Below are 15,319 nucleotides of genomic sequence, written 5' to 3' on the forward strand. Positions count from 1 at the left end.
GCTTATATTCAGAATAAACAAACCACTGAAGCTGAAACAGAGAACATTGCTCAGCTTTTCATTAATGTTGTCTTTATTCATAGCTGATTAATGCTAGTCATCACTTAAGAACCATGCATGCTACCACTAACCTTTGTAGCCCATATAGTCTGCTCCAAAGGATGAAAAAGTTTGAAACAAAAGCCATCTTTTTTAGAAGGCCTCTCGATGAGTTCACAAACGTTCAGCAGCACTGTTCCTACCCACTGGTCATTTTTGGGAGTTTTGTAAAGAAGCAACACTCCTGGTTTCAGTACACACCACAGTTTGGTCCAGCTTTTCAAGGTACCACGAATCTAGAAGATAAATAATTACAGTTGTATCTCAGTGAAGTCAATACCAAAACCAGCCCCCTTAACAAAATTAAAATTGAAATTTATTAGCTTTTATTTAAAAGCCTTCAAAAGTTTACCCAGGTTTATTAATGAATATAAAGGTATGCTTGCTCTTCTGTCTTGATGAGTACTCAGTTCTACAAATGGGTATGCACACATCCAGATACGGGAAGTATGACAACTCATCTGAAAACTTAATGAATTTTCCTATTTGAAATATATTTTATCACTAGCACAAGGACAGGATAATCTTTGGAAACAAAGCTCCTCTGAACACAGGTCAGACATCTGATAATAAAAACAAGATATTAACAAAATAACTCATATATTCGAATTTCTTAGATAAAACCTTTTACAACAGCTGTTAGCTTCAACCTGTTTGTGAATTAAAAGAATTCCTGGAATTTCCACATCTCATCAGACTGCTTGCATCAGTTCTGTCAACTCTGAATTTTAATTGCTTCTATGTCTGTAGAACTGAATGACAACTTGACCTCTGAGCAGTGTTTTGGCCTATTTACATTGATTTTTGCAAAAACTGGAGAAACTTTTTCCTGGCAAGTTATTTGTTTGGAGCAAACAGTAAAAAAAGGTTAAAGATCTTCTGTCTTGCACTATTAGTACAGTACTACTATGCTATTCCTAGCCAAAGAATATATTTACAAATGTAAGGAACATGTAGAAATGTATAAACTGCACTACTGTTGATAACATGGACTGCTATCTTTGAGACCTAGCAGTACCAGCTAGTTCTTGAAAGAGGAAAGGAAAATTACAAGATACACTGAGAAATCTGCTTTCAAATATCTGACTGAATAATTTCTGCTATTGTTATGTATGTAACAGAGTTGCACTTCAAAGTGTAAAATGAGAAGGACAAAATGAGAATTGCAAAGCCAACTCATCCCAAAGTGATGGCAATACACACAGGATGCATGTGACTAGGGTGACTGTACTAAGTGGGAGCTAGGTTCCTCTATTAGTCCCCTAGGATTTGAGCACAGAGACCTTGGCATGCAATTAGTGGCTGCTGTGCCTGTAGAAAAACATTAACAGCAAGTAAAAGATTGAGCCTTTTCTATTCTGGCCAGAAAGAAGCAAGCAACTAACTGCTCCATCTTCAACTCAGGTTTCACACTTGGATTCTGACCTTCAACCAGTCAGCCATAACAATAACTGAGGGGTCTGTAATCGTGCTGAGTAATTCTTTCGTGGCTCTCTTCTTTTCTTCTCTGTAGTTTTTCTTTTGAACCTGTAAATAATAATAAAAATATTTACAGTGTCACGGCCATAATCCAGTTATCAGCACAAAAAGGCACTGACCAATATACGCTGAGGAAAAACCTGCTAAATTCAATTCACAATATACATATAGAAAAATAGCTTTAAAACAGAGTATTTGACTTCAAAGTGCAAACAATTACTTCAAGAGCAGCTATAACGTAGCTAATTTCACATTCTTCTGCAATTTGCTTTTAAAACTGAGGACTTTGAAACTCCTGTTAGAATCAAAGGGGAGAAAAAACCAACCAAACCAGCCCCCTCCTCTCTTCCTTTCCTGGTGTAAAGTACAAAACCAAAACTGGACTAGGTTCCAATTTACAGGTACGTTATCCAATCTGTGGTCTTTACCCACCAGTTATGCTCCCTCCCCAGGAGAAATTTGCAGCAACGTATCTCCCTCGTTTAAAGCCAAATAATTCTACGTTTCTCCTGAAATGGTATCTGCCAAGCAGTGGAGGTTGGTCTTGCTACAACACGGGGAAGAAGGCAGTAGGAATGCAGTCAAATTGTAATAATGATAATTCCATTTGTCATTTCATTGCATGTAGGTGTCCTGACATCCCTGCCAACTTGAATTAACTATAATCTTCTGCGTTATTCTAGAACATTGTGCCATCTTAAAGACTGCATTATAGAATGCCATTATTCAAGTAAAAATACAGTAAAATCTGAAGAGACTCAACAGCACAGTTTCGCACAATACTTAAATATTCCATTTGGCATTTCTGTCTTCTCATTAGAGAATAAGGTAAAACTACATAAATGCATCTATTGTCCACGAGGAGTTACTGGGAAATTAATTCACCTTGAGAGATTCTTTTTTTGTGAGTTTGCTTGAAGATTGAGAGATGTCCTTCTCAGAGCCATTGAAAAGCTTGGATTCAGACTGAAATTCACAACATACATAATAAATAAATAAATAAGTAACAATGACAGATACAAGAATATATTACTGATGCTGGCACTTTTGAAAGTGTTTGAAGGGCAATTATGTTTCTAAGGTTCCCATTCCCTCTCACTTCTCTACTGCTTCCCCATTAAAAAAACCCAAACAAACCAACAAACTACAACTTGTAACATGAGGTGTTCACCACCTATTCATGGAGCCTCTTTTCATAAGGGTTTTATGGGAAAGAAGTCTGAGATTCCTTTAGAAGCAGCTGACCTATACACAGTAAGTATTTAGCTCATGTAGACTGTTACTAGACAGAGAATGCTTGAATAGCTAGGCATTATTTTAGCAGAGAGAGAATGTTTTAGGAGGATACAGGTGTTTTAACACAGGAGTCATTCCCAGGATGTATGAATCAGAATACAGAATCAGCTGTCTTCATCCACAACTTGACAGCTTCTCCAAATGGACTGCTATAGAGGCACTTACCCTGTGACTCATGAAGGAAAATACAGCCTCTTCAGTCTAGGATTCAGTGCTCTATAAAACATCAAAGTAGAACTGCCCACTAATGGCACTCGTTCTGCTCCTTGCTCCCGAATTCCACGCTCTGATTACTTTGCAAGTCATCTTCAAGAAGCTCACGGTGGTGTCAGGCAGGACCGAGACCCAGGTTTTTCGTGACACCCAAGTCCTGCTCATGCAGGACAATGAGCTGCCTCAGCACCCACGTGATCTTCCCCCCAACCTCTCCCCCATGTCTTGTAAGGTTCAAAGTTTACTTCTAGGGTTTGTTGCCTACTAGTTCAAAGGGAACTCAAGCCACCAAACAGTCACTTTAGGAACAGCACTCTTTAGGGGGAAAAAAAAAAGGAAAAAGAGGGGTCTAAGAGGAGCTTATCACAGAGTTTTCATATCATTCCTATTGGAAGTCAGAACATTGAGAAGGTATGCACTCTATACAAACTTCAGATAAATTACAAAGAGTTGTATTTCTTTGTACACTGAAACATAAGCCTGGTGGATGCAAACTTTCTGCATTGTCAAAAAAAAAAAAAAATCAGCGTAACATTCTAAACTGTGTATTCAATTCAAATTCAAAGACGTTTTATTAAAACTAACCCTCAAGATGTTCCACATTTCAAACCTCAAACTACAGTGCAAAGTCTATTCACTGAATTTGTATTTTGGAATACTACAAAATGACAGTCAAAAATACGCAAGCTTTGAGGAAAACTTACTGCAATAGTAAAAACAGTGCACTTGAGCACTCTCTTAACTCACAAGCTGCTCAAAAAAAGGAAACAAAACACAAAGATTCACAAGCTGTACCAAACAATTTAACCTGGATTCTATTTTACATCTTTTATTCAGAACTAAGACTTTACAGGAGTCTACTTAGCTACTGTAAAAAAGATATGTGCAATAACTGGCAAAAAGTAATTTTAGCTCAAAACTGGTTTAATGATAAGTAAATTTTCTTTAACTTCTGTATCTGTCTTGGAAAAATGAAGGAAACCTCTATTTTGCAATAAAGGTATGTTCTTGACGCTCAAAATTTAGCCTTAAGATGAGCATACAACTTGAAATTAAATTCCTCTCTAGAATTTAAAGGAAATACAGTACTTTAAATGTAATAACAGAAGAGGGGAAAAATGCTTATCACTGTCACATAAGAAGAGATAATGAACTCATTATGCAAGCTATAATGCAGCAACTTAAGCAAAACATTAAAAAATATTCTAGTTGCTCACTAACAGAAAGCTAAGGCAATCTAAAGGTCATGCATATAAAAGCCCCAAACCAGGAAGTTTCACAGGCTACAAAAACTCCTTTTCTCATTGTCTCAGTTTTAAATCTCAATAATATGACACTGAGTAAAGGTCTAGATTTACCTGTTCAGTATTTTGAGACAGGTCAGTGCATATTTTTAAGCCAGTAACCTTCTCACTGTTATATCTACACATAGCAAATGGGATAAAAAATTTAGGAGAAAACACTTTAAGAGAACCTGCTGTAACTCTCAGCAAAGTACATTCAGTACCAGATTCCAGGCAAGTCCCATCACTGCTTTTCCATTCTCCCTTAGGAAGAAGGGCTGCTATTTCACTTCCACTAGTATAATCAGGGCCCACATGCAGCAATTTAAAAAAATGGGTGAAAAAAAGCATGTATTAGCAGAATTAGGAATCTTGGTCTCATCTTCAAAAGAAAGACACAAAAAAAGTAATAGCAAAGAACACAAAGACTTAAGATCCTGGAAAGACAAGAACCAAGAAAAATAAATATAAGGGAAAGGAAAAAGGAATTGGATAGTCAAAGATAAATGATTCTTGAGAGTCTGGAATAAATCCAAGTCAGAAGAGATCATATTAACTTGTCTAAGTCAAACTGATTTTGACGTTTCTGGACCAACATTTTGATCAGAAGAAAGCTGGATGGTGAAGTATACTTCCTTGGTATCCCTGACCAGTGAGGCTCTAGGATGAACTAAAGCAGAAAGATACAAAGTTTCATGATTCCAAGTCACATGTAGGACACCAGCAGTTTGAAATGCTTAGCTACACACCACAAAACTGCAGCATCAGCTGCAGAAACAAAACTGCTTATCCCATTGCAATTTCAATGACACCATGTAAGCCAGGAAATGCTACTATAATCTTTATGTCTCTTCGTTTTCCTTCAATATCTTTGTAATGTTTCTCTTTATGGCTCTGCTATATCAAATATCACAGAAAAATTTGTGTCAAGACCTTGAGTGCAAACCATATCTCCGAGGGGTGTGGCTGCCTGTGCCCAGGACAGAGCGCCGTGGGAACAGCTGTGCACAAAAGCAGCAAAAAATCAGGAATTTCCCCCTTTGCCCTGGGAGCTAGCTGTGCTCAAGATCTGGTCCTCACCTTCCAGAGCAACCTACATCAGCTGCACCCTGACAATCTGTTTAAGTGTTTGCTACCACATCTGCCTCTGTAAAAAGACAGTGGACATCCTAGCAGAAAACAGAAAACCATACAGCTGGGCAAGTTAGAGCCTTCAAACTCTATGGCAAGGCAATTTAAAATCTATGGCAAGGGAACATCCCACTCCAAGACAACAGCAAGAAGACTCCATTTTTAATTTTCACTACTTTGAACCACACATTTGCATGTGATGTCATCCTGGGAACTATATTAAGAATTTCCCTTTATCTATTGCTGAATCTGAAGAGTAATCTTCAAGATTATCTACAACAAAAGTTAAATACATTTGCCTTTAATTAAAAATGCTTAACTCCTTTATACACCAACATTTTTAAGCCTGGTTAAGAAGTTGTTTTCCTTACCTTGCTTTTTGACATAGAATATGCCACATCCTCTTTACTTTGTGATGCTTCGTCCTTCCCTTTGTCAAAACCTGAAAGAAAAAAACCAGCATTATTGCAAATAATTTAAATTCATTAACAATTTACATGAGCTAGCCTTTGAAATAAACTTACCTATGTGTTTAGCATTAAAAAGTACAAGTAAATTGGATTTCCAAATAACATATACATACCAATCTGTCTCATCAGTTGAAAACATACCAGCTACTACAATATACACTAATTTAATACCCACTAAGAGGCAAAAACAGTCCACTGTATTTGGAAAATGCCACACCTGATCCAATCACCTGATAAATTGTAAATATAATGCGCCAACTTTTGTCCTTTTATTTTCTCATTCTTCCCTACCTGCATACATGCAGGCACAGAGAAGAGTACTAAATAAAGCCTTTTTTTATTTGTTCATTTCTGTAGCTAGAAAGCAAATCTGATGAAAATCACCAGTCAGAATTTTTTGCAAGAAAATGGAAAAAGTTCCTTACGTTAGCCTTGAATTTATACTTCCAACTTGACACTGAAGAAGCATAACTACAAGGCTTTATATTAAAACAGTTATCAAAATCCCATGTTTTTCTTCTGTGACAAACCCCACACCTCCCCAGTAAAGCAAAGTAAGTCTGTGTGTGTGCGACAATGGAAAACAGGGACACAACTGGTATGGGTGCTGCCACACAGCTGCTATGTGCCACAGAACACAGACTGAAAACCTGGCACCCTCCTGGCACGAAAACCTGGCACGAAAAATCGCCTATGCTGCTTACAAGACACAACATCTCACTCGCTGATCCATTTTAGTTGAATAGGGTGGTGGCAGCATACAGCTTTTATAAACAGGAATAAAACAAATTGCACAATGCATTTATCCGAGTTAGTCAGCATGCCATCGTTTACTCGCCCTTCAGAGAGAAGGCAGATTAAACCATGCAGTCACACATGGATATCCGAGCAGCCCAGGTAGCTGAGAAGCCTGGTCTCAGAACCTGGGGGTGTCTGAGAGCTGTGCCCACGAGAGGGCAATGCACCAGCGAGGACACCCTGCACCCACGGCCACTGCACCGGACACGGCACTAGCCGGGCACGCTGCACCCCTGGACACCACCAGAGCTTTAGAGTGTCCCTCTGGGCATGGTCCCGACTTTGAAACAGAAGTCGGTATTCTGATCCCCGAAATGAGAAGACTTACCAGGGCAACTCCTTGATTTCACATTCTTCAGGGGAATGTGTGTATATGTGGGGAAACTATGAGCTTTGGAAGAATTTCTAACTTTCGGTAGCAGTGGTGTTGGGTAGTTTGTCCATTGTAGGAATTTTTTTTTTTCTAATTATTATCTTCCCCCTTCCACAACTTATGATACATAGAAACTCTAAGACATTGATTCATTTCATTGATTCATCAAAGATTCATTTGTCGCAATTACACAGCTTGGGAAGATTCATGGAGTTAAAGAGGCATTAGGTTGATCTCCAGGTTACATGAGAAATCTTGAGATTCCTCTTGGTTTTGGTCTGGTAACCAGTTTTTTCTGGTTTTTTTTCTCCCTTTGTATTTATTATTTTTGTGCAGATATTATTTTTCAAGATCAGATTTTTAAAAATTATATACTGCAGTACAATATCTCATTCTATGTTCACATAAATAAAAGCAAGCCCTACATGCCTTTACAAACAACTTTTACACATCTTCATAGAAGCCCCACCTGGGCACAGTTCACTAAATCCTTCATTTTGAAATTCTTCCAACACACACCTGCAAGAGGTTTGTTCAGCTAATGAAAACCTGTAACACAGAAGATGATTTAACAACAGGGAAGAAGTACCTTGACAGGCAGATGTGTAGTACTAGGGAATCCATAAAAAATCCAGATACCAGAAGCCACATTTCCTGGATAATAGCAAATGCAAAAGCACATTTTCTATAGCATTAGTTATCAGGCATGAAACAAAACAAAGGCTGTTTAAAGCCTCAGAGGCTAGACTTGCCTTAGCTCACTGAGAAGTCACTGGATTCGATGCCAGCCTTAGGCAGTCAAACACACCCCAGGGCCATAACAGACCTCATCCAGCACCCAAAGAAATTCCTTAGAAGGAATCAAGTCCCATTGAAAATGCAATGCAGGCATTTTCTAATGACTTTGCCATTTTTATTTATTTAATGGCACATACAGAAGGCTTAGTGAGGGAAATCAGCAAGGAAGTGCTAAGTCAGGATTGTTCTTACGGAAAGAAGCTATTATTCAAAGCTTACTTTCTAAAGCACAACAGTTTTAAGAACTTTACATGCCCTTATCTAACAGACATACATTTTTTATTTTCACAAACAAGCTTTGCATCAGTATCACCAAGAAGAAATGAAACCACAAAGAACTATTCTGTCACAGAGAACTGGATATGAAGACCAAAGTTCAGTGGCATTTCCATGAATTTCATCTTGCTTTCAGTGTCTCGAGCTGGAGAGGCGTGAGTGCCAGGTGATTCATGAACATACCACCACACCAACTGCTCCCTCCCTCCCCCACATGCACAGAAAAGGGCTCTCTCAGGGCTTCATCAGCAAAGCCAAGTCAGGGTGCTGCACCTGCTAGAACACCTTGCACTGCCCCATCTCGGTCTGAGGAAACACAGTTATTCAGCTTTGCATCCCCCACCATCCTACTTGTAACCTCCCTCTCTGTAGAGGGATAAGCTCACAATACAGACAGCTGTCTGGAGCAGAGATTGCCAGGGCACAAAAGTATAGAAGCAGGGGGTAATATAAAGAAAGTGTTTCAAGTTTTTCAGTGTTTATCAGCAGTGGTTTGGGGCTTAGTATTTTAGCTTACTTGTTCTTTCCCATCTTGTAACTCAATTAGCAGTTCTTTAACAAAATAACCTGAGCTCACATTTGACAATGTAGAAATTCAGGTGTTGAACAGTCCCTTTCTGTAATTTCCTCTCTATTGAATCCTTTGAATTTATGTATCATTTTCTACCTGCAATCCTGAAAGCAACCTTTAAAGTTAGCAGTGCCACTGCTGTACTCTCTAAAGCAGTTTTGAGCATCAGCAACTGTATTCAAAGCAACATCGCATCTTAACAGACTTTCTCCCAGTGTGACCTTCCTTATCTTAACAGCACAAGTCCCATGGGCTCTGAAAGGTGATCCCAATGCCAGTGCAGTCAGCCACAGCTCATGGTATGACCTTAGAAGCCACGGGTAACTGTCCATTAGTGCGCTCCTACTGTGAGCACTCCCTCAGCATGTTCTTCCAAAACTTGCAGGTGAAAATCTACATTAAACTCATAAGGAGCTTTCAGACAGATAGAAGAGCCTGACAGAGGAACCAGAACCACTGTATACAAGAGGCCGATGAAACAAAGTCAAACAGTGCTGCTCTAGAGATTGAGACATTATGTAGACAATCCAAAAACAAAAACAAAAACCTCTTCAAAACACTGTTGACAAAAAAAAAGGTTATGTACACTCCAAGATTAGAGACTATTTAGGATAAAGACTGTGGTAGGGTACAGTTTCAAACAAAACTGTCAAGGTAATAGATTTCAATTTTCAAGCATAACATGTATTTTTTAAAGCTGCACCCACAATCTGTCCCTTCAATCAATTTTGAAGGAAGAGAAAAACCAAAACCTACCACATAACTCTTTCATCTCAAATACTGGCTTTGTGCCTCTCAATAAATGCCATTTGCAATTATGATACATGAGAAAAATACATCAGAAAATAAACATGGTTACATTTTAATGTCAGATCTATTTTATCCATAAAAGAAATAATTACTATCCACTGGAGGCTCTTTTTGAAACATACAGAAAAACCAGCAAAAAAGCAATGCAATGCAGGAAAAGATCACAAACAGCAATCCAAGCAACAATATTACTGACTTCCAAGTGAAAAGAAAGGAACAGCCTGATTTGATTACTGGTGTGCATGTGCAGTTTTGAGGAACAAATAATTAAGCTGGAAAATGTTTCTGGAAGAAGTATGAGCTGTACTTAGTGGGAGTTGTCAATACTGGTGCTATATAATAAACACATTGGGAAAAAATCTTTTAAAAGAATTGAACACAGGGAACAGTAGTCTTTTTAACTGACTGACTTTCAAAAGCTTCTTGACAACCAGATTTAAGACTACAATTTCATATTAACTAATTCAGATTCCTCCATGGACTTTAAAAGTGAAGTAATCAGAAAAGTAAGCAACTCCTTTTATGTTTTCTCACAGTCGTGTTTTCTTTTGCAAGCACCATATAAAATAAAACTAACCAAAGACTGTCTTCACTAACTACATATGAGTATCTTTTAGACAATTACTCTTTACTTAAGCCAATCTGAAAGAGTATATAGAGAATGCTTATTAAGCATGTTAGGAATGTTTAAATTCTTCAGAGATAATGGAAGACTTCAAAAGAGAAAGCATTTTTTAATTCTATGTACATACTTGAATTTTTAATTAAAAACTTCTTTCCATTTATTCTGCATTTTAAGTAGTCATTTATTGTCTGCTTATGAACAGTGATCAGCTTTAATTGCAGAATTCTATACAAAAAGGAAGCAAATACAAAATGAAACCCTTTTGTTTTCACTAATTACCAGACTACACATTTATTTTAAAGGTGGGAAGCATCTGTCTAGTTGCCAACCCCATGCTTTCAAGCTTTGAGATCTTTTATTCTGTAAGCAGCTTGAATAAATCTCAGTGTTAGATTCTTGGTAGAAGGCTAATCATTTCCTGAGCAGAGTGAAAGGAAACATTCCAGGATAAAACAAGTCTATTAAGACACAGTGTCTGCAGAGACCCCCTAATTGCCAGTCTGCAATCTCCCCCATGCTCTGCACCCAACTCTGCTCTGGGGCTTCAGAAGCAGGGCTTACAAATGCAGTGAGCCATGCTCCAGGAGACATGCAATAGAAAGTGAAAACTATTTTATTCCCCCCCTTTTCTTCCCCCTGCAGCATCCTGGCCCTGTGGTGTGGGGTGGGACTACACAATAAAGTGCATCTGTGCACACACACAAGACCAATCACACACCCAGAGCAATCCCGGAAAGAATGCACAATTTGTACTATGTCCCCTTTCAGGAATGGATGACCTTGTAACACATTTTCAAGCACTAAGGCTTTCTGAAATAAACTGCTGAAACTCAGGTACCTGCATCAGAAGAGCACATTAGGAACAATGAAACTCTACCAATCCATTTCAATATTCCAGTGCTGATTTTCAGGAAACAATGTATCTGAGCAAAAGGAGAATGAAATCCTTTTAGGGGTTGTAAGTCTTCAAAATCTTGCACTACAGAGTTTAGCAAGGCTATGTTTTAGCCCTCATTTTCTATCTTGTCATTTTATGTCAAACCCTTGATGACCAGCCTGCAGATTTTCCAGTAGTTACAGCTAAATGAAAACCTTCTGCTGTACCTTACAATTTTAAAGCAGATCCATTATGCGTGTGTGTGGTGGAGGAGGGGGGGCAGTGGAAAGTACAAGAAAGGAAGGCATTTATAAACCACATCACAGAACCTCAGTCCTAAAAGCCCAAACAACCAAATCAAACATTCCAGTCAGTCTCAAATCCACCAATGCATTTTAAAGTGAGATTTGTGGCAGTGTAAAAGCTAACTTACTCGTTTGCCTGTCTGCAAATCTTGCCACTACAAAGAGCTGTTATCTAAATGCATACAAGCAGTACTCTTTCCGATTTCTACCAACATCTCAGTACATTATTTTCATTCGAGCTTAAAAATTGAGGTGAAAATTACATTTGCTTCTGTTCATTTTAAGGAATACAAGACCGAAACAAACCTGGTAAAGCAGGAGAGAGCTCGTTATATCCGCCAAATGAAGCATTCCGGACAAGCCTTCGGCCATCAGCTCGTGGAGAAAACACAGAAGAAATCCCAGCGCATGAAGAAAACCTATGTCGCACTGGACCTTCCTCCTTCATGAGTTAAGGTGTTTGTGTAAGGATTATGTTCTCTGGGAAAGCTGGCTAGCATAAGCTGCTTGGAACAAGAGTGTTGCAGTAGCAGCCTTTTACCTCACATTCTGATGAGTAAGACACAAAAGAGGAAAAAAAAGAAACAAACGAAGGGCGCACATGAAAAATGCAGTGAAGAGACAGAGGCTGCCAAATCAGCAGCAAGCCAAGCAACACTATACTTCTCTCATCAAAGCCCTTAGGATGCTTAAAGTGGAATGGCTTTGCTTCAGCTCCTTTTTTCTGGGAAACACATCGCCTCTCATTTTTTACCTCTCAGTTTTGGCCCTTCTCATTTTGAAGCACACAAAAATGGTAGTTATCTTTTAAGGATTCCTTAAATCAAGTTCCTGTTAGTCTTTCAAGTCCCAAAGTTATATTGCACAACAGACAACTCATGAGCTATGTGGCTTCCCTGTTTGATACTGTGGTACACTACGGGAATCTGAAAAGGGAGCCAATCATTTGCATTTATGCAGCCAAGTCGAACTTTCCTGTTCAGGCACTCACCTAACTAGCTTTTGTCAACTGACTGCCATGGCCTCTACAACTTCACTTCTTATTTTTATTTAAAAGGTGAGGCAATTGCTTTTTCTTCTCAAAACTCTCCCATATTTATATATACAAACCAGCCTGACTCCTGGAAGAGCTGCCCTAAATAATCTCCACAAAAAGGCTTTTTATTATTAATGCCCCAAATATTTTATTCAATGAATAAAACACTTTAATGGACCAACTTAAATTTTAAATATAAAAAAGATTCCAGTAAATTGTGCTTCAAGACTAGAAATCCGCTGATCCAAACTCCTCCTGCTGGCAGCTACCAGAATAAAGTCAAATAATCTCTCCCTAAACTCCTTTATCCACGGCTGGTTACATCAGCAGCCTCTTTGCCACAATGACTAGCATGCACAGCCACCCTCTTCCAAATGTGGAACTTCCTTCCCATTTGGTGTTTCTCTGTGGGTCCCATTCTCCTCATCGCATCTTATGATTGACAAAACAGGTGTTGAAACCTTCTCTGCTAAAAAAACAGGACACCAAGAATGGGCTTGAAAATAAGAACTAGAGTTCTACCTTACTCCATACTAGAGGTCTCCTTCTCTTACAAAGTGAAACACATGCCATAAATTAAATCAATAGTAGCATGAATGTGATTAATCCTCAAAAAATATTATTTACTGCATCCCCTTATACAAAGAAGTGTAGTTAACTTCCCAATATATGACAAGGTAAAAAGATGTACCAGATAAAAACAAATATGAGGCGTGGATAGCCATCAATAGAAACCATTATATGCTATATGAAGAACACAATTCACTTAAGCACAGGGAGTAGGAAAAACTGGATGAGCATCATGTATTCAGGCCTGTCTCCATTTACCCAGCCCTGTGTCTCACACTTCTTTCAGCTGAAGCAGTCCTTGTCCAAATGTCCCAGAAGGAACAGAAAGAGCAACTGAAAAACTAAAGGAGTGGAATGGTGGGGCAGTGAGGAGGAAATTAAAGGAGAGCGAACACTACCTTTTTTTCTGTTTGGTTTGATTTTGGTTTTGTTTTAATAAACACAGTTCCATATTACCTCTCCAAACCTGTCTTAACTACAAAACAGAGCAAATACCTTGGTCCAAATCTATTCAGAATATGCATTTTCTTTTTTTATTCTAACTAAAATCAAGAGAAAGCTGCAGTAGAACTCCCCTTACACACAGAAGGAACTGTATCCTCTCATTACAGACCTACCTTGCCCAGTTAATGAATGGGGCTGTTATCTCCTCTTTCAGAGTCAGGGCTGTGACCCTGCCCAGAACGCTCTGCTGACACTGGTATCTGGCCGTTTCCATGTCTTGTACTGGAATGGCTGGGTCACACAGACTAATGGGAGGGGCGGCTCCTCCATCAGACACCCGCACATCCCTTGGTCTGCATCTGCCTCCATGCCTGACCATGCCTGCCAGCCCAGCAGCTTGTTTCACAACTGAGTCTTCTCTGCCACCTTATGTTCACATTACTAAAAAAAAAAAAGTGCCTACACTTCCAGAAGCTTCAGGAAACAACATAATCCTGAAGGCCTTTCCCTCACTCCTCTTCATGCCCTCGCAGGTCCCTTGACACTGCTCATGTAGCCAAACTGTAAACAGGAACAGATTAAAATATCTCTTTCTCCTTCCTATGCCCTTTTCTGCATTTAAAACCGAAAGTGAGCTCTCTGGATAGATAAAATTAAGAATTTCAATATGGATAATGTTATGTTTCCCCTCTCTGAGGCTCTCTCCAGTAAAGGAAGCTGTCATCCAGGTATTCTAAGCACCTTCCGCTTTAGCTCAACAGCAACCCAGGAGAGGCAGGCTCTGAGTCTTTTACCAAAATATGACTCTGTCTCACCACCACAACAGAGGAGGAAAAGAAAAAACCTAATTTAAGCTTCCTCCTTCATCTGCTCACTCCCTACCCCTCAAAGACTAAAAAACACCATAAATCCTTTTTCTTCTTCTCTCCTTTCTGAAAATAAATTCAGACAGAAAAGGTCCACGTACTGATGAAATCAGATGTCGTGATCTTAGACTAATGTCCCAGGCAGCCTTCTAGCCTTTTGATACTAGCTTCCAGGGCTTTAATAATTGACATACTTAGAAAATGCACTCTCATACACAGCTTGGAAATTTACACCGTTTCAGATACTCACAAACAGAACTACAGCCAAGTCCAACTCCGTAAGTGAGACATGGCAGAAAAGCCTGCATAAACAGGAAAGTATCTGCACTTTAGCCTAAAGGCATCAGGGGCATGACACAATGTATCTGTGCATGAATATGTGAGTATTTTCATTTAAAAAGTTATGAAAAGTCATGATAGGAGGCAGTAGACTAAGTATGCCACTGAAAGAGAAAAAAAAGTTTCCTGGTTTTTCTGTTTTATAAAATACCTTTATCAGTAGGAAGACAAAAATCCCTACCCAACTGAAATACTTAGTTCATGTATCTCAGGGCAGGAGGTTAAGGGGGAACAAAGGGGAAGAATTCATTCTCAGTCAATCTGTTGAACATCTCTTTAGAGGAGGAAAACTTATTTGATGTATACATTTTTCTAAAGGCCAGAATGTATTTTTCACATATTTTTCCCAGATATTAAATCTGGGCTTCTTCAATAGTAAATACTAGCTGAAAACTAATCATAATCCCATGCTTCCAGGGATATTGACTGGAGCAAAATGTAAATCTCAGTGTACAAAACAAAGTCAAATAGAAGATACACAGAGTTCCAACAACTTGTGAACACTTTTGACAAAGTCTGGTTTTAGCTTTAAAACATTTCACCAATGGAAAAATATCTACATCTAAAAAAAACACAGAACTGAGGTCTTAACAAAAAAAGATCTCTCTAAATTGTACAGGTATGAATTCCATGAAATTGAACTCAAATCAAATCTATCTG

The 15,319-nt window shown here is 38.7% G+C and overlaps 1 protein-coding gene across 9 annotated transcripts in view; it reads right to left on the bottom strand.

The window, feature by feature from the left end:
- The window catches only part of OSBPL8 (oxysterol binding protein like 8), an 85,662-nt gene that overhangs the window by 24,645 nt on the left and 45,698 nt on the right, over positions 1-15,319 (bottom strand). For 8 of the 9 annotated variants that reach the window (XM_068999348.1, XM_068999336.1, XM_068999344.1 and 5 more), the window contains 4 exons: positions 5,873-5,943; positions 2,464-2,544; positions 1,525-1,626; positions 132-335 (listed from right to left, as the gene is read on the bottom strand). In XM_068999348.1, the coding sequence (XP_068855449.1) occupies positions 132-335; positions 1,525-1,626; positions 2,464-2,544; positions 5,873-5,943 (458 nt within the window). Of the gene's footprint in view, positions 1-131; positions 336-1,524; positions 1,627-2,463; positions 2,545-3,039; positions 3,091-5,872; positions 5,944-15,319 lie in introns of those variants that run through there. The other variant, XM_068999383.1, reaches the window with a different exon arrangement.

The sequence above is a fragment of the Aphelocoma coerulescens genome, chromosome 1A, assembly GCF_041296385.1.
Source record: "Aphelocoma coerulescens isolate FSJ_1873_10779 chromosome 1A, UR_Acoe_1.0, whole genome shotgun sequence".
Taxonomy (NCBI): domain Eukaryota; kingdom Metazoa; phylum Chordata; class Aves; order Passeriformes; family Corvidae; genus Aphelocoma; species Aphelocoma coerulescens.